We start from the raw sequence: 20,018 nt of genomic DNA, 5'->3' as shown, positions 1-20,018 counted from the left end.
TGTTATAAAACTAGAACCTGATCCAGATCCAACCTGCAGCTGGATTCCCTGAAAAAGAGGAAAATGAAACTAAGAAGAGGAGAGCACTGAGTCGGAAGCTGTTTTCTGTTGATGTGCAGACAGAGATTTTCTTTTTCTCTGGATGGGACTGAAGAACCTCCTGCTGTTCTCTACATTCAGCTGCTGTTCTAGAGCTGCTGCTGGTTTTTACTGCAGATTGATCCTATTCCCATAACCTTACTGATAGTGCTCATCTGCAGAAACAAATGGTTTCTGGTGATCAAAGAAACTGTTGATGAAATCATCCTCAGAGAGAAAAGAAAGGCCAATAAAATTCAGGAGCACATTGTATAATTGGGGAAAATTTGTGAAAGATAAAGAAGAGACAGGATTGAAGGTGTAGAGATTTAACCTGGAGCACCAACGAATAAAGAGCATCACCGGTATAAATGATTAAAAAAAGAAATACAATTGAACTTCCTTAGATTCTTTTATTAAACAGTTATTTTCTATGTCTCTCCAGACATACCTGACATGTTTCAGCTGTGATACCTCTGACAAAAATGAAGGAAGTTTGCCGTCAAACATGTCATGCGTGCCTGAAGAGACATAAAAATTAACTGTGTAATAGCAAAAAATCTTTAAGACTGCATGATAGACGCAATGAATTTCATCGATAAAATTGAACTCGTTTAATGAGAATTTCAACATATCTTTAAATTTAGGTTCTACATCTCACTCTTGTTTTGTCAGGCATATAAGGTGCCTGACAAAACAGGCAACCCCAAAAATCCTTCCTATGAACCTCGGTTGAGACACGCAGTCATTAAAATGTGGATCAAAGTTCTACATTGTTCCACTTTATTTTGCTAACTGGACCCAAGTTCAATTAACTAAGTAAAGTAGGGCCAAACTAAGTTTGGTCCAAGTCTAACTAAGTCTATTTAAGCAAATCAATAGATTTCCAGTTTGACTGATAACTTGAACTTGGCATCTTTTTTTCCCCCAATTTATTTCTTTTCTTTTACAATTTATTTCTTCCAGAGCCTTCTGTCCGTCCATGATACAGTTGCTCAGAAGCAGTATGACCCCGAACTCCCTCCGCTGCCTGAAGACCTCGATGATGAGGAGAATTCTGTGAAGATTATAAGACTTGTCAAAAACAAGGAACCTCTTGTAAGTCACTTTTTATTGTGTGCTCAGCTGTACTGTTTACAGAAGTTAAACATGCGAGGAAAGGTTCGGTCTCTCCAGTCGTTAATCGATTAGCTCATGGAGTTGCATTGTTTTGTTCCCTGTTGCCATCCTAAGTATATTGAGACATTGTTGCATAAATAACCTCAGTCCTCTGATAGAATGAGTGAGGTATTTCACTACAGAGTATGACGCATACCCCATATTTCTCTGAGATGCAGGAGACGATTGGCTTACAGTTTTAAACCTGATGCTCAGACGTCTCTTGCTTATAAGCCAGACTCATTCTGCCAGATAAACCTCTTCCTCACTAAACTTTAGTTCTCTTTCAAGCATTCATTTGTGATCTCACTATGGGAACATGCATACTTTTCTTTTGCCTCATGACTTGTTTCTAAAGCTGACTGGAGTTCACTCTAGAGAATAGGCTCTACTGGAAGCAACTACTCTCTATTGGAGCAGTAATACCTAAAGTGAAAAATGCTGCAAAGGTTTGTGGTGATGCCCAGGGTGCAATTAATTACATTTCCTGAACTGCCATTGAATCAGACCTAGCATGTAGCTTAGCCTCTAGCATAGTGAGCACAGGGACCATATGGTGTCTGGAGACCTCTGCTTCTATAGGTCAAGATGATGCCAATGAGCTGATTTGGACACGTGCTTACCTGTATGTGTATTTTCCCAGGATAAATATCTGGATATATTTCCTTGATTCTCATCTTAATTGAATCAACTTATTCTACTTAATAGAACTGTTCAAATGGTGTGTGGTAGTGTATCAAAAGTGCTTAGATAAGAGATTTGTTAATATAGAGCACCTTTCATAAAGTGTCAGACAAGAGGACACCGGGATGTTGTTTTTAGCTGGTTTTTCTAAGAGTGCATCCACATAAGCCTGGTTTAGTTTGCTTTGCTCAAACTTCTTCCCTAGAAAGCCCGGTTCATTTTGGGAGGTTTCAATGTGCTACTGAACTCCGATACTAAGCTGAAAAGCACAATCTGGTCCGTCTCGGTTCAGTTGAAGGAGGAAATGGTCCACAGCGAAGGGTATTCTGGGTAAATACAATCAAGTGATACACAAGTGGGAGAAATAGCTTGTGGTCTTTTGTCAAAGAAATCCTGTAATAACTCAAATCTGATGCCACTTAATTTTTGTTTATATTTTGTGAAGGAAGTTGTGCTCGGTGTCTTTTTGTGTCATTTCTTTCAGCTGTTCTTGGTGCAGCACACTACAGGTGAAGAGGGGAGCAGGTTTTTCAGAGTTTGATTTATTAGATGCTGTGCAGTGTGAAAGTGAACCACACCAGTTAATGTAACAAACCTCATTTTTGGTCCTCAATAACCCTAACCAAGTCTACCGGACTATCAGCTCTAAAAACACTCTAAAGTGTCATGGATTGGCAACCAGCTCTTGGAGTACACTGCCTCTTGCCAAATGGCTGCTGGAGATGACCACTAATGGATAAATAGATCCAGATAAGTCTGATTTTTGAGAGCACTCTTCTTCAAAAATGGTAAGACTGGCTGGCATTATAAAAGTTTGGATGAAATTAGCATTTTCATCAAATCTCTAGAAATACAGTTGGCTCAGTGAGGGATTCAGACCACATATCAGGCCAGTACCAGACATGTTTTAAGTTAGTAGCCTGTAGCTGTTCAACCCACAGCCTTGGAGTTGTAGCACAGTAAACTAACCACGGCTGCCCTTCTGTTGGCGACGAGTATTTTTAGTCAGTCTATGCTTGACCTTTGTTCTTCCTGTGCCTCATCATTAGAACATGCGAGTCTCATTGTCCCAGACATAACAACCATTTTCCCACTCTTTTCTCTCATTGTTTAATTTTCTCTGCACCCCTCGACTTACTGTGCGTGTCTGTGGTATCGTTGCCATTTCAAACGTTCCCAACAGCTAATTAGCTGTTTAGACACTTAGAGAAATAGACTTCTCTAATGACTGGGTTTGCTTGCATGCCATACCTCCTTTTTTTCTGTAACTGTCCCAGTTTTGTCTCTATTATTGTGTTGACTGACCTCAGTGTCCTACAGCAGAATAAACACTGAGCTACACACACACATGTCCTCATTGGTCTCTCAGACGTCCATCTGTCCTCCCAGAGCTTTGTTGTGTGCTGAGGTCCCGTCCGTCTTTGATCTGCAGCGGACATGTCCTGGACCCGGCCGCCTCTATTTTCACTCTGTGGTTTTCACTCCGACCGCCATCTTGGCTCCAGGCCGGCGTTCCTCTCACCACACCCAAGAAGAAGGGGAGGACAGTGGGAACACACCTCAGCCGTTGTGGCTTTCCTGCCTCCGCCTGCTGCATGTTCTCTGGAGCTGTTGGGCTCAACAACGAGGCTTGGAGGAGTTCTGGGTTTCTGTCTCACTGCACACATTGGTGAGGACACTTCCTGCTCTAGGTTTCCCAGAGCGGGATGATGTCTCAGAAAAACATTATGGTTTTCTGAAACCATAATGTGATGTAGAGAAGCCACAGTCTCCTTCATCATCCAGCTCCTGCTGTTCCAGGAAGGGATTTGATGGGTTTTGTCTCGGTGGACTGAGAACGTCAGAAAAAAATTTTTTTTTCCAATGTGTGATCTTGTAAAGTTGAGGCTGGACCATTTCTTTTCTTCTGAGTTAGGTACAACCAAGCGTTTTGCATAGCTGAATGGTTGCTATGGAAATTAAAAAAATTCTCAGACATGCATAAAAGAATCAATGCAACACTCCAGCTTTGTTTTTGATGAGGGAATGACAGCATAACATGATGTAAAGCTCAAAAAGGTTTTTTTTGTTGTTGTTTTTTAACATAATACTGCCCCTTTAACTGTCATTTGTCATGACAACAATGTCCTAAGAAATTTATTACGACAAATGATAAACATTTAGATAAATGCCCATCCCTAATCTGATTATCCTTCTACAGTCCCTCCAGTCATGCCTACATTTACTTTGTGATCATGTGCATACCTTCAAAGAACATTATGGCCTAAGACTTGTTTTTATTTTTAGAAAAATTAATAATTGGGGGGGAATCGCTTACTTTTTTTGGGGGGGGGGGATAAATCTTTAAGTCGGATTGCAAGCGTCTCTGTTCTGAGCGTTTCACTCGCGGAATCAGATTTATTTCTAAAAGTTTTATAGTTTATGCATTTAAAGCCGGAGAGTGGACCAATCACACAGCTGGCGCCTCGCGCGCTGCCGCTGCTTGATTAGGTTTACCTCAACGCGGATCCCGCGCGCGCCTCCTTTCACTCAAACTGGACAAAGGCTGACCTGTATGGATATTTACATCAACCCAGTGTGGGTAGCCTAGTTATTTTTCTTTGGAGAACTCTATATCAAGGAAAGAGTTTAAAACGAACCGAGTTAGCTCTGACTGCGCAGCTCTGTGAACCGCAGGAATAACTAGTCGCCTGTCTGTTTGCAGCCATTTACGCGTTGAGCGAGTGGTGAGAATGATTTATCTTTGTGGACAGAATTATGCATGTCAACACGCTGCCCGGCGTGTGGCTCTGTCTTCCCTGTAAAGTTTATGTCTATGGTCCCGGTTGGCCGGAGCGTTAGTGGTTAACGAAGAGGTCTTGTGCGAAATTCTGTTCCTCTGTGAAAATCTGTTCCCCTGTGTTGGGAGCGCGCATTGCAGCCAGAGAGGCGATTCTGACCATTTTCACGGCTTTTCTGATCGATTTCTCGGTAAAACAACTCATTTAATCATGTCATGGTTGTAAGATTCAGTTTAATCGGCAGCTGTTGTTTTAAAAAGAAGCATAACAAAATTGCAAAATAAGTATATATAAATAATAATGTTGAGCAATCTGATGGCCTGTGGAAGATGATTATTTCTGAATCTGGCTGCTACAGAATCTTCTGTCGGACGCCAACCGGATGAACAGACCATGGAGAGGATGAGTAGAATCAGAGAGGAGCTGGTTTGCTCTGTCTATGCACTTGTGAATAAGTCTCTTCACGTGATAAGTCATTAAGAAACATGCTACATCATCGCCCTCCTACCAGTTCCTGTCCTCTTCTTTGTGGTTTTCGCCAGCAGTAACATTTGGTTCTTGATCATGTGACTTGTGTGATGCGAAAAAAGTGTTTCTACTGCAGTTTTGCAAAATAAATCTTATTTCGATATGGGCAAAAAAAATCACCTCATCTTAGTGCCAACACTTTATGAAGAAACTAATGTTTTTTCCAAATTGCTGCGTTTATCTCAAGTACATTTCAACAGAAATGTGTTTTCAAGCAACGGGATAAGACAAGAGAACCCCACCAGGTCGTCAAACAAGACCGGTCTGTTAGTAGGACCACCTCATCTTTTCACAACCTGTCAAGACTGTGAAAGTCGTGTAATTTGTCCCCGAGTCAAAGAGGACGCCTCCAGACGCCTCCAAAGAGGGTCCTCCAGATGCTGAGGACCCTCAGCAGCTGGAGGCTGCTGAGGGTCACCATGGCTACGATGTGAGAACATTAGAGGCCAACAAGCTGCTGTGGCCGACTCTGTTTCTCTCATCTGGATCCACTGAAAGTTCTGGGACTCGGATGAAGAAAGCAGACTTGGAGCTTCTGGCTGTGTGTGCCCCGCTGCGTCCGCCTTCCTTCTCTACATGACTGTCTGCTGTTTCAAAGCCACTCGGTCAGTGGAGGCTCCTGTTGCTTCATTTACTTCCTGCTCAGTTCATCTTCAGTCATCCTCTCACTGACACACCATCTTCCTCTGGTTCAGTTTAACCTTTACTCATTCTGCTCATTTTGTATTTCAGTGTTCTAAGATGGTGGATCTGATCAAACCAGCGGCTGCAGCTGAACTATAATGTTTGTTTTGCAACAAAATATCAAGTTTTGGTGTAAAACGAACTCAGTCCATCTCTTCCTTCATCAGATCAGATCAACATCTGAGGTTGTTCAACATCCTTAGCAGCCAAGAATATGACAGCATTAATGTCTGACTCTGTCTGCTCTGTTTGCTGAACAAACATGTTGGGTTTTCCTATTATAGCTGAGAGTCACTGGCTCCCAGTCAGTGGAAACAGGAAACTGCAGGTTCGGTGGCATCCAGCAGACACATCGTCCTGCCTGGCATCAGCTAGCACCAATCAATCTGTGCAGCTTCAAGGCCCGGCCATCAGCCACCTTAGCCACTGGGAACCATGGGATCAGCTGGACTTCTCATTATGGGACCACAACTGGAAGACGTTCAGAGCCGGAGCAGCGACTGCATCTATGAACGCAGACGACATGTTGAACATTATTACTGTCTGAGCTCCAGCTGCAGGATGGATGTCTGTGGATTCTCTGTGTTTAATAATGACCTGATCACTTTGATGAGAAGGTTCAGAGCTGGGATCTGTCCAGTTTGGTTTTCTATGAATGACAGTGATGGGAATGAACTGCTAGCACGCCACAGTTTTCCATTGCTGACACTTTCAGGACAGTCGGATCAGAGCTGCTCTGGTTCCAGTTCATCTGGAGATCTGCTCTAGTCTCAGTCATCGTCTTCCTCCCTTCAGCCTAAAAGCCACTCTCATTATTCTGAGCTCAGTGTGGGCTGATGTGGAGACAAAGGAAGGCTTAGAAACGAAGTGGCGTCCCAGTTTGTCTGCTGATCTTGAGAGAAGCTCCTGATTGAAACGTTGTCCAGGAAGAGACCTGATGGGTGTCCATGTTTAGAAAAGGAGAATTCTTTGTTGTCTGTTTCCATCTGAATGTTGAAAGAAAAGGAATGACTCAGACTGGAAATAAATGAAGCAGCTAATGAGACTCAAGCAGACAGCACACATGTTAGTGTTTTACAGACCGACCCACGAGCTTTAAAAGCAACATGTCTTCCACTTGATGGATTGCTCACAGTGTCTGTGGGGGTGAGGATCCCACAGAAGAAGATGGAGAGCTCTGCTGATGATGACTGTCATTTTTCTCGGCCTCAGTGTTAAAATTGTGCACAAAACTTTGTCAGTATTCCATTAATGTTGAGAAAAAAAATTTGCAATTGCGGTATTTCCATTAAATAAGAAACGCAGTTAAAATTACATGCGAATAAGTTTGTTCACCCGATAGGTCATTAAAAATCATGTTGCGCCATCATCCTCCAACTACGTCCAGTTGTCTTGTCGTTTCTGCCAGTATTAACATACAGTCATTGACCATGTGATGCGAAGAAAATGTTTCCATTGCAATTTTGTGAAATAAACCAATTTCCATACGGCCAAAAAACATCCACCTAATTATTACTTATCAAAAATGTTTTTTTTTTGTTGTTTTTTTTAATTGGAGTGTCTCCATTTGGTGAATGTATTTACAAAGAATTGAGGTTTGTAGTATTCAATTGCGAGACTCAAAATAAAAAAAACAAACATCCACAGGCAGACCTGTTTCGATGACATCCTCTTGCTGGATGAACTCTTTATGTGAGCTCATCCAGCTCACACAGACATGCAGAGAGAAAACCTGTGGCTCTGTCCAGCTTCTAGCAGGGAGATGGCATTTCCACTCATCTTGCATGAATCACTGAGCTCTTCACACACTGAGTCATGGCAGCAGCATGGAGACGGAGACACACGCTTGGTGAAATTCACACACCCCAACACCCCCACCTGTCTGAAGCACTGAGGTGGTCTGTAAGTGTTGTCATAAGACCTGGATAATGACCAGTTCCAACATTAAGGTGTAAAGATTCAGAGGAGGAAGATAAATGAAGGTGCACCTTCCTGTCAGAGAGTCGTCTGCGGTGAATCAGATGGCAGCTTCTCCTGGTATCGCTCCTGTTCCTCATAATTATTAGAACAAGTCTTCAGTTGACTTGTTAATGATGAAGGGGAGGTCCAGACGGGGGTTAAGGAAACAAAAAGGAAACCAGAACCAGTCTGGATGTTGACAGGGAGAAGAGTAGAGTAGCAGGAGAAGCTTTTATTGATCACAATCCCACCTGATGGGCTGCTGGGTGAAGGGTCTCCCAGCAGGGGGCGCTCTGTTACAGCACCCAGAAAATCATTAGGCAACTTTACGAACTATAATAAAGATTTATCAAACAGTCCAACAGCAGATATGACTGGAGGTAATTGTATTTTTATGTCCAGGTTTAACCACTTTGTATTTGGTTCCTCCTGGTATTTCCGATCTGCTGTGAAGGTCACCATCTTGTGTTTCCTTTACATCAGTGTTTAGAGCTCAGCAGGAGGTCATTGTCGTCGTTCCACTTGTGCTTTAATTGACATCATGTCTAAATATGTGCGTCTCTCTGCCTCGGCCGTTCCTATTTGTTTTTCCTTGTCGCTCTCAATCTAGAGGAGAACGATGTTTGTCAGATGCTCCAGTGTTCGGTTGGGTTCATGGCCGATGTTTGGAGTGGTTGTTCCGGCCAGGCGGCTGTGAGTTTAAAATGGAGCTTTGTTTGTTTTCTCTGGCAGGTCAAGAACAGTAAAGTGGTTTTAGTTGAGGCCGTGGCTGAGCTGCAGAGGTTCTAGTGTCCCTGTTTCTCCTTAGTGACCAGTGCTTTTTTTTTTTTTAACACAGGAATTGAAATTTATCCTGTACAATTCAATTGAAAAAAACAATTGAGTTGCTGTGTCATTTTCAGCTCAACTTTCAGTGACAAAGTAGCCAACAGTCCAACAGTAGGATGATATTGACATCATTTATAATTATTTCATTTTTTATTACCACTCACCTTCCTGTCAGTATCTTAGATATACTGTTTGTAAAAGCCTATTTTGGGACGGTTGCTAGAAATTATCTCACTATAAGCATCATGATACAGGCATGGAACTGCTGCTTCATTATATTTGTCTGTTATTGTGTGTCTGTTCCCATTAAAAAAACGTATAAAATATATATATAAACTCAGTTTGATGTGACTGATGTTTGCAGCCTCTGTTTCCTCTGCAGGGAGCAACAATAAGACGTGACGACAGAACAGGAGCCATCATTGTGGCCCGGATCATGAGAGGAGGAGCAGCAGACAGAAGCGGTCAGTTCCATCTTCTCTTCTTTTTCTTCTTCTTGCTCTTGCTCTTGTTCTTTCCACGTGTTTGTCTGTCAGCAGTTCAGAGGTGTGACAGATCCTGACTCTGCAGCAGAGAAACGGTGTGTTTGTGCCGTAGATTAAATAAATCCACTCTTTAAAAGTGAACACAGACGACAGAGCTCTGCTGCTTGTCCACATTTGTGTGTGTGTGTGTTCACTGCATCCAGCCTGGGTGTGTCGGCTCTGCCAGAGTCGAGCCAAAAGCAAATTTCCACACATGTCCTCAATAACTTCATGATTCTTTTCCAGGCCCACTGATCACGTCACTGTAAACATTAATTTGCCGTTCTGTACACAACCTCCGGCTCCGAACACGCTGCACTTTCACACAGTAGCTCACTTGAGTTGGAAGATTAGGATAATCAATATCAGGATAATCATAGAGATTTAATTCTGGTGTTTTTATATGTCAGGGCTGATTCATTCTGGAGACGAACTGAAGGAGGTCAACGGGATCCCTGTGGACGACAAGAACCCAGAGGACATCATTCGTATCCTGGTATGGCTGGTGTCTTTTTTTTTTTTTTTTTAAATATTCAAATGTTTATCTTGTTTCAACTTCTCTTTCTCTTACAAAAGAGAGAGTTTGTCATGTCAAAACAATTCTTAATCTTATTAATCCCAACAGAAAATGAAATACTTCAGCAAAGAAACAAAACTTTTAAGTTGTTTTTTTTATATATATACTTTTCCCGCCATCCAGGCCCAGTCACAGGGAGCCATCACTTTTAAAGTTGTCCCTGGTTCGAAGGAAGACGCACCTATCAGAGAGCCAAAGGTCAGTATTTTATCAGTAAATCCAAGTTTGAATCACTCTTTTTGCACATGGGCTCAGGCTGTCCTGGGAGGATTCTTGAGATCCTACTGCATGGGGTAACAACAAACCTTTTTGTCGGTGCTGAGCATTGTTGTGCAGCTTCTACCCTTGACAGTCTTAACAACTACACACTTCCAGATGACCCCTCAACAAAAACCTCTCGCCTCCCATGTGCCACGCCTGGCTACTTTGATGGAAGAGCATTAATTGGCCAACATGGTGACTTTCTTGGAATCCCCCTTGTGTAGAGCAATGTTGTGTTGTACATGAGTTGATGACCAGGTTCTGCACATGGCATTCCTGGGGAAAGGATAAAAAAAAAAAAAAGCAGGGCAGGACACCTGGGGAAAAAATTGAGTAATCACTCTGTGCTTTCATGAGGGGCTTAATCACGATTGATCATAATTAGTCATAATTAATCGTGGCTAATCATGATTAATTGATTATTGAAATAATCGTCAGCTAATTTAGTAATCAATTAATCTTTAAATGGACTCAAAAAAGGCAAATTTCAGATAAAAAAAACCCCAACATATTCAGAGTAGCAAGCCAAAATTGTACAGAAAATATAGACTTTTTGCATTTGAGATAATACCACCATTGTCTGTAAATATGTTTTAGCCAAAATTCCTGGAGTGGCATCATTTTAGCTTCACCTGGTTCAACTTTACTAAAGGAATGCTGTGCTATGCTAAATGTTTTTCTTATTTAAAAATTGAATTTAATTATTTTCATCTCTATATTTTAATGTGTTTCTAATATTGTATAGAAATTAAAAATATGTAAAATGCCATTTTGTAATCTATCGATTATTCTGACTATATCTCATCTGAATAATTAATTGATCTATCGATTAATTGATTGCTAATTTAATTGTTAGTTTCAGCCCTACTTTCATTAAGGCCCTCCAGATTCTGCCTCGATAACCAAGTTGTTTTTTCCTGCTCGTCTCTTTTGTCCTCCCTATTGCTGGTTTGTCCAGGTGTTTCTGCGAGCGCTGTTCGACTATGATCCCAGTAAAGACAGTGCCATTCCGTGTAAAGAGGCTGGTCTGGGCTTCAAGAAAGGCTCCATCCTTGAAATAATGAGCCAAGAAGATGCAACTTGGTGGCAGGCAAAGCATGATGGGGATGCTAATCCCCGTGCCGGTCTGATCCCGTCCAAACAGTTCCAGGAAAGGTGAGAAACAACCTCCATCTGTGACTCCCTGTGACTCCCTGATGTTTCAGCCTCGTTTTCTTCCTTCTGCTGGCTTTGGACTGCCAAACATAAGCTGGATTTTCACATAGCAACTACACACATAGTAATAAGTAATGACAGTAATGATAGCGACGGTACTGACGTATTCTGGGCAGCAAGAGAACGGAAACCTTCCCTTGATGTGGAACACATGACACTGGGTAGGTTTTCTGTTGTCATTCACAAGTCCTCGGGGTTGAAATGGAAAATGTTTCTGTCACTCCTGATGGAAGGGTAAAGTAGTTTTTGGGTACTTAACTTGCTAGTGTCTCCACTTCTCCTTTCATTATTTTCTGTTTTTCTAAGTTTGTCCTGACACAATAAAGCTGCTGGTCATTGTAGAACTGCTTCTCTGAAACTTAGCAGCAGAGAAGAATGAAATATTCACCCACTGACCATGAAAATTGGTGTTTCTACATTTTCTTTGATTTTCTCATGTCCTCCTTTATTCTTGTTTTTCATTTGGCAGGAGATTTGCTCTACGGCAGCCCGCTGCAACTCTGCCACTACAACGGACCCTCAGCAGACGGCCATGTAAGCATTCATCACCTGCTGTGTTTTTTACCAAACAAACCTGAACATGACAGTTTCAGTTTCACAGGGTGTGGGCGTTAATGGACGTTTGGGCACACATGGGACAAGTCCCACACGCTTTTTCCAACAACTGTTTAATCCGTTGTTAAGATGGGGTAACTTGGGGTAACTTGATTTTCTGAGCTGTCTAAGCTTCAGCAGTTCGTCTTGGTTCTTCAAATGTCACCTTGGACGTCAGGACAAACAGCTCTATGAACTGAGGTCAGATCGTTCCTGCCTGATCTCCATCCTGCTCTGTTATCACATGGTGCTTTATTAGAGCAGGAATGCTCATGTACAAGGCCAGGAGGCCATTGGACAATGTGAACCATTCCTGGTCAGATAGACAGCAGATGAAAACCTTGCACAGAATAATAAGGCAGCTCTGGGAAGTATTTAAGATATCTTTCTCGTTCTCATGTTGTCCTTATTGTTTCCTCTTTAAGCTCTCTCTCTACAATCACATCTCAGCAAATGTGCTTTAGCTGCTGGTTCAGCTGTCCAGCTGGAGGAGGAGGGGAGCACGAGAGCAGAAAATGATGTGAGCTCTAATATGTGAAGCTAGATTGGCAGAAACATTTGGTCCAAACTAAAAATGTGTCCAAATGTCCTCAGAGATCAGAGCAGAAGTCACATGACCTTGCTCCAGCTGCCGCTTAGAGATCTTTAACCTGCTGTTGATGCAACTCAGGAGCATCTGGAGGAAATCTAAAGGTTTTAAATTCTGGTGAAACATTTCACTTTAAGGTCCGTCTGTCTTTGATGTTGATTTCGTTGTTTTTATTTTAATCTCTGCTTTATACAACAGTACCAAATTATTTGCAGACATTTTAGCAGCACATAAATGTTACATTCCTTTCCAAGGTTTCTGAATCTGAATGTTTTTCCTCCTTGTGAAAACACAGTGGCCACTCCACAGCCGTGCTTCACAGATTGTGTCACACTAGGTAATGAACTACCGTAGATATCCATTATCTAGAGAAATAGTTGCATTAGATCCAGATTTAAATATATTGAAAAGATTCTAGTTTTGATATTGACAGTGTGGCAAACATCTAGATTATTACCTTAAGCAGTATTTCCCGTGTTCTCAGCGCGATGAAGGTGGCAGAGTTGGAGGTAAACTTGAATCAAAGGTCTTCACACTTACTACAGAAACTAGTTTGTGACTGACGTCGCTGGATTGCAGCAAAACTGAAGAGCCACCTTCATCCCTCTGCAGTCCTCCATGTCATGTAAATGCTCAGCTACACCCTTACCTCAGAGGGAATACATGTTCCTAAACACAGTGGACGAACACGTAACTTGTCTCCCGAAAGTCAGCCGGCCTTTAAACTGTCTCTGGTTGTCATGGTTATGTGCATTTATCTTGATGTGTTAAGTTTAAGCAGCATGTTCTCAGCTGTTTATTGCAGAGTGATGGAGTAAGTTTCTCACATTAGTGAGTAACTGACCCAAACGCATTGCATATAGACAAGTGGATAAAAATAGCCCCAACTCAAGTGGTCGGCAGACATTACTCACTTGAAATGTTAAACCAATTTAGTTCATTTTGAGCTCATAATGAAATATGACGTCGATTGACACTTTTCTATACTTTTTGTGCACAGATGGGAGGTTTCTGGGTCCTCCTCAGTTTTACCTCCAACAGTGTTATCATCAGTTCATTAGCAGCATCAGAGGATAGAAGTAGTTTCCTGAACCACATCTGTTCCTCTTCCTTCCTCATCCAGCAGCCTTACCCATAGTGAGAGCAAGTGTTTCTTATTTAGTGTCCAAAAGGCAAATGAAGGACAACTGAACACGAATGCGTCTATAAGGCTGTGGAGCATGGATTGGTCATTGCAGCTGAATGATCATCATGCTCTATTACATGTTAAAGGGAGTCTGTATTAACACAAACCTAAAAGACTCAAGAAAACAGTACCAATGGCATTCATGCTTTGGCTGGTATACTGCAGGTTGTAGTTGGGTCTTCATGTTGTGTGTGCATGTGTGTGTGTGTGTGTGGGGAGGTGCTGTATTTTGGTGAAACCCTGGCCGACATATGTTTTGTATTTGCAGCATTATGACTTATTTATTCTCTTTGTCCATTTCTTCTTTTCCCTCTGAAAGATGATGTGGAGATAGAGCTTGGTAGGTTTCTTCTCTTTTTTTCTTACCCCATTGCTCAACTGGCTTTTCATAAACTTTAGTACTTTTTAAAAGCAACTAACATTGCTTCTTTACCTTTTGGCACTCAAAGCTGCTGAAATTGAAGGTACTACAACCTTTCCCTCTCCATCTCATATTTTACCCATGTACTTGTACTGCTGTACGCGAGTCTAAAGAACCCTTAACGATTGCCAACCCCTTTATCAGTTTGGTGTTAAATGAAAGGTCAAGTCTCTGCTTCCCATCCTTGTGTTTCCTGCTCATTCCTCTTCTACTTACTCAGAAAAAGACCGTTGCACCTTGCTGAAACCTATTGGTTCTAACTCGTCTAACGATACTAATTGACAGATTTATTGATAATATAAAATTAAATCAGACAAAGGGCAGGACTGAAGATAGTGACAGAGGCTGTAACATTATTTATATTTGGTTTTACATCTATGGTTATCACAAAATGCATATCTAATAAAATTAATCAGTTTGTCCTGCTACTCTCCCCATATCGTCCACCATGTATTCCAATGAATGCATCATTTTCCCCTTTTTTACTTTGTGATTAAAGAGGTAGGTTTCTGTTGCTCTCATGATTGATTCCTCTTTTTAATCAGTTGTTGTTCCTCTCTTTTGGATTTTTCTTTCCTTTTCTTCCCATCACCAGAAGAAGCTGATTATTGTAGCGGATTCCACGTAGGTGAGAGATTCTCATCATGCTGTTTTCTAGCTTATCCTCTCCTCTGTTGGTGTGATTGTTTCACTGTTGTAATAACTGTGAAAGCTACAAAGTCTGGCCTAGACAAAGTCCTTCCCCATTCCTTTAGCAGCTCTCCCTTCATTCATCAATTTTGACCTCCTTGATGTCACGTGTCTTCCACAGGAAACAGAAAATTCCACTTACTGGTTGTTATGGCTGACTTATTTATCAGATATATTATGTTATTGTTGTTTTCAGTCTGAGGGTTAAATCATGGAGCCACAAATTGCATTCAGAGATTTGTACATTTGTATAAAAAGTCATAATATTGGCAATAATTGAAAATGAATGATTGTTTTTGCACTTTTCACTTTTAGAATCCATAATGAATCTATTTATCACACTTGTGTATTGAATAATTAGTTGTCCAAAAATAGTCACAAAAAATTCTATTCTATTTTTTTTAAACCGTTTTCATGTTATGCAGTAAGCTATAGTCCCAAAAACAAAACTAGGCAAAAGATTTTTGGCCAATTCAGTTCACCCAACCTCTACCTGGACATCCCTTCTCGTTGGAAGAACATAAAAGAATGGATTCATCTCTAAAGCTTACTAGATTCGAAACTGGAAACATAGTTTCATTTAGTTTAAGATTATTATATATGCATCTAAATAAAAATTTTCTTTTATTTAAAAAAAAAGTATGGTCTCACAGTCAAAGAAGCACAATCTGAAAGGAAAAAGAAGCTTACCACAGTCTAATGTCAGGGGCTTTAACCCACTCAACATGGAACAGACAGAAGAGTGAAAGGTGGTCATATAGGTGCAACACATTTGATTTGTGAGGTTCTGTAAGGTTCTGCTTGTTTGTAAATCTCCTTATCTGAATGTCTTAATAGCAGTTTTTCTCTCTGATATTGTTTTTTTTGAAAAAAATGTTTGGGTCAAAAGTTGGTTGATCTCAACTCCCCCCTCTCTTTACACTATATTATTTTAGACTCTTTATTTATAATAAAGCCCATGAATGCATGTTAATGGTTGTTTCATTTGGATCAAACCCTCCTAACATTAAAGAGGGTCGCCCTCTGTGTCTCAGCTATGCCTCAATGTTCCGTTTATTTTCCACTCTCTCTCTCTCTGGGGATTCGTTCTATCACTCTGCCCTTCACACCAGCTCAGTGACCTCATCGTCTCTTCTTCCTCTGTAAGGCCCAAATGACATCCCGCACTGTAGTAGGTTTACAGCTTTTCTTGAAACCCAGTAGCTCTCTGTGAGACTTAACCAAAATGAGAAAACCTCAAGAGAAGGGGAAAAAAACAGAAACCATTCTAATAACACGTCCTCTGGGTGAGTACAGCTGCGTGGCTTCTCAGTCGGTTGGATGTGGTTGTAGGATGTAACGTTGGCCCCTTCTCAAAGGTTTGAAACTCTAGAAGCTGCAGATGTTTTTCCAATGCTACTAAAGCTGTACGGCGGAATAAAGGAGGTGGTGGAAGGCGAGCAGTTGTTGTCCTCAGGTTTTAGTCTTTTTCCTTCCTTTTTTTTTTGTCTCGTCCTCTCCGGCGGTGTGGCGCTCAAAATTGTTTGTATCAAAGTGAGGCTGGACAGATTAACTTTCCACAAGCGGAGCATTTCGCCATGATACTCCGCTTGAGACACTTCATTTCTTTGGGTTTATTTCAAATGTAATTCACACAGAGATGAAAAGGGAGGGAGAAAAGCGGGGGAAGGGTTTTAAAGGAAAGGAGGTAGTATCAAACCCTCCTAACATTAAAGAGGGAGAGAAAGAAAGAAAGTAAACATCCTTGAAGTCTGCCTCTAAACCTGCAGAAAGAGAAACCACAACAACAGACAACATGTGCATAAATAGCAGTCAGGACATCATCATTCTTTTTTATTCCTGCTTCTATCAATGCCTGGAAGATTCAGAGTTAAAAGGACAAGGGAGTTCTGTGTTATAAAGGCACTGGACTTTAGAAACTGTGGATGACAGAATACAGTTGAACCATTAACCAGCCAACATCAATAAAAGAAAAACGGATTCAACCTGGTTTTTTCTGCAGCCATCTTGGATTTTTTATTTTTTTTGTAGATATAACTTTATATTTCTTTGCTTTTGGTGTTTCCAGACTCTTTAGTGTTGGCATCATTGACTGTGGCTTTAAAGTTTCCCCAACAATCTGAGCCACTTATTTTGTCAGTGTGAGTTTTATTCAGTTATTAGCTGCTGCTAGGTTTTTTGCTAACCTAGCAGCAGCTTCTGGGTCGACCAGCATCGTTCTGAGAGGAGACGTCTCTAAGCCCGTAGAGCTGCGGGATGAGACGGAGGGGAAACATAGATTGCTTCTGACGCAAATAGACTTTTAGCAGCCTCAGATCTGGAACGTTATTCCACCATGTAAGCCTGTAAGAGTTGGGTTGGAGACCATTTCCCTCATCCTCTCTGAGTCTCTTCTCCCCAGATAACCCAGTTTAAACACTGGGATGACCACTGCAGAAACTGATTAAAGATGTGAAGCATCATTCGGTCTAACCCCAGCTAAACCTCCCTCTGTCAGAAGGTCAGAGTAGCTACCAGACCAGATATGTAGGCTGCTCCTGGAAACAGATGCTGGATGCATTCACAAAAATCAGAAGCTGAACTTCACTTCAGTGCAGAACTATAATCATTTCTGCAGACGTCTGTTGTTACAGTTGTAGGAGGAACATTTGGAGAACTCGTACAGTAGAGTTTGGGCCGGAAATGTTTGGAGAATGACTTTTTTTTTTCTGTGTGTGGAAAGAAAGGTCGATGTTATGTCTGTTACAAACACATAATGTCTGCACACTCTTTAAACCAATAGTATGTATGACTGCATGAAGGAAATATACAAGAATTAGTTTTTTCATATGTATAACCCTTTAGATCAGGTGGGGGAGCTAATACATTTTTTCCAGTCTGTAAAACCAGTCTGGATTTGAATATAAGATTGGCTGCAAGAGTTTATTGGTAGCTTTGGACGTTGTCAATATTAATCTGAGGGAAAAAAAACTTAAAATCTTTTTTAGTAAGGTTAGACAATGACCCAATTCAAGCTTTCCAAAATAACTCTGTACAAAATCTGAATATTCTGACTTGGACGGAGTATTCTCACTTTCTTTAACCAGAAAAAGATTGACTGCTCAACTTGCATTTAGAATGAGTCTTTGCTTCAAGCAGAGAAGTTATAGTATCATTTGGTTTTGCTTTTGATGAGTAGTCTGGTGGGGTGTGGTGTGAATAGATGGACTGAGGCTTCTTCTGCAAGGAGGAGATCATGGTTTAAACTTTGCCTTTATCTGAAAGGAAAAGTTTTTCTATTTACTTCATCTGTTTCATGCCTCATTTAGGGGCATGACATATGCATGACTTAAAGAATAGGATCCTGGATATGCAGTACAAACCATATTTTCACTCTGTCCTGAGAACACTTCAAGGTTCCAAGAACAGCCTGAAGAGTGCCATCTAAGGATGGGTTTATGTTTCATCACTTTTGCTGATTGTTCATAATTTCTCTACTTTCTACTATTTTGTGTTACACAGAAACACAAAGAAGATCACATATTAGAAAGTTCAAGAACAGCAGTTCTCCTGTCTACCCTCAGATTAGAAGAACTGCAGGTCTTCTCTTCCTTTTCTTCCATGTTGCAATAATAATGGCTGACAGAATGGAAAGCCTCCACTCCTCCCTGGCTGCCCTCCATCCCTCCTCCTCATCCTTCCAACCAGTCCTGTAATCTGGATGTGTAACAAGTCAGGAAGAGCTGCTAATGCTTCCCACATTTGGTGCCCACCACCTGGGCGAAGTGTTACAGTGTCAAACCGCAACATTGAGCCGAGAACATAATGCTCACTTCATCCCGCAATGCCATGTCTGGTTACCTCCATGGATGTTGTCTCCATTCAGTCTGAGGAGGAGAACCAGGATGGTTCTGAAACCCACAGTTAGGCCCCGGGCCCCTGATGGAGGGTCCCTCACTACAGCAGCTGGTTTCACTGGGAGCTTTTTCCCCTTTGTCTCGCCTTCATTTTACCCTCAACACTCTTTGAGTGAAATGAGTTGTGATTGGAGGGAAAACGGCTGCTTGTCATTTCCTGATGGCCTCCAAGTGACGTCCGGAAGACCTGATGCTGCTCTCTGCTGTCAGGCTTTGTGACGGTTTCTCTTCAGATCAACTTTTCTCTCTCTGCTTCACAGTTGTAGACGTTTGTTTTCCAGGTCCAGGCTTGTAGTGGCTTTCAGTACGTTGGAGTCTGAGCGGGTAGTTTGTAGCTTCAGCTTACAGAGGCCGCCGGCTGCTTTCCTTACACACTTGCTAAATTTCCTACATGGCTGTGAGACATTATCAGACTGGAAACTGGGCTCAGAGGAGCTCTGGTGCTGAATGAGTAGATTACTCACAGGAGAGATGGCACAGACCATGAAAGCCACAGCTTGGCCAGAGTGGAACAAAGTCTGCCTCAGTTCAGTGTAAGACTATATCCAGGCTGCGTGCCTTCACTGCTTCTTATACACACATGAGCTTCTCCAAAAGCAGTGTTGCTGTGCTGCTGTGACTTACAGCGTGTTTCATCTGGAGCTCAGCGTTGGTCGGCAGGTCCGTCTCTTATTAAGGGACTGTTTGGAAAAGAACAAGCAGAGAAAAATGTGACTGAGATGTTTGTCGGCAGAGAAACACAGCTGTCTGAGGATGTTGTGGAAAGTATGAGGCCGGCTGTTATTTAGCCTCTCACTTCATCATTTCATTTTGCTTCATTCGTTCTGCATCATGTATCTGACTTTTTATTTATTACTGATTAAATTATAATGAAATCATAAAAGTGAAATAAAGTCTCAGTTAAAGGCAGCAGGCAGGCAGAGAGATTTATAACTTTTAAGGTTTCAGCAACATCTAATAAATACGAATGTCTGCTTTTAATACTTTAAATCATTATGAGATCAGCGTTTGCACAATGAATCAGTCTATTAAGAAGTCTTTGCTTTGTGTCACTTTAGATACAAGAGACTAAGAAATTCACTCTATGCATATAAAGGAACAATACAAATCCCAAAAGTGGAAAATGTGAAGCGCACGAGAGTGATCTCCAAGCTAAGTGTTTGGCTGACGGTTGTGCTGCATTTCCTTCACCTCCAATAAAGATGGCTGCCATCAGAATAACCTGAGCTCCTGGACATGGAGCTGTGTGGATGCAGAAACACATACAGAATGTGAAGCTCACACCTGCAGAGGATCAGCTGGTCTGACAGCTGCACTGGAGTTTACAAAAGTTTTCATTTTGTTATGCTACAATCACTAAACCTAG

General features: G+C 41.5%; 1 protein-coding gene across 5 annotated transcripts in view; it reads left to right on the top strand.

Annotated features, from left to right (window-relative positions):
• The window catches only part of mpp7a (MAGUK p55 scaffold protein 7a), an 82,524-nt gene that overhangs the window by 51,195 nt on the left and 11,311 nt on the right, over window positions 1-20,018 (top strand). For 3 of the 5 annotated variants that reach the window (XM_028005184.1, XM_028005182.1, XM_028005183.1), the window contains exons 6-13: window positions 1,045-1,176; window positions 9,082-9,163; window positions 9,634-9,719; window positions 9,924-9,998; window positions 11,020-11,216; window positions 11,746-11,810; window positions 13,965-13,985; window positions 14,662-14,694. In XM_028005184.1, the coding sequence (XP_027860985.1) occupies window positions 1,045-1,176; window positions 9,082-9,163; window positions 9,634-9,719; window positions 9,924-9,998; window positions 11,020-11,216; window positions 11,746-11,810; window positions 13,965-13,985; window positions 14,662-14,694 (691 nt within the window). The remainder of the gene's footprint in view (window positions 1-1,044; window positions 1,177-9,081; window positions 9,164-9,633; window positions 9,720-9,923; window positions 9,999-11,019; window positions 11,217-11,745; window positions 11,811-13,964; window positions 13,986-14,661; window positions 14,695-20,018) is intronic. The other 2 variants (XM_028005186.1, XM_028005185.1) reach the window with 1 other exon arrangement.

Source organism: Xiphophorus couchianus, chromosome 21 (assembly GCF_001444195.1).
Source record: "Xiphophorus couchianus chromosome 21, X_couchianus-1.0, whole genome shotgun sequence".
In the NCBI taxonomy this organism is placed as follows: Eukaryota; Metazoa; Chordata; class Actinopteri; order Cyprinodontiformes; family Poeciliidae; genus Xiphophorus; species Xiphophorus couchianus.
Note: the sequence above shows the minus strand (reverse complement) of the source record. Positions and strands in the feature narration are given on the sequence as shown.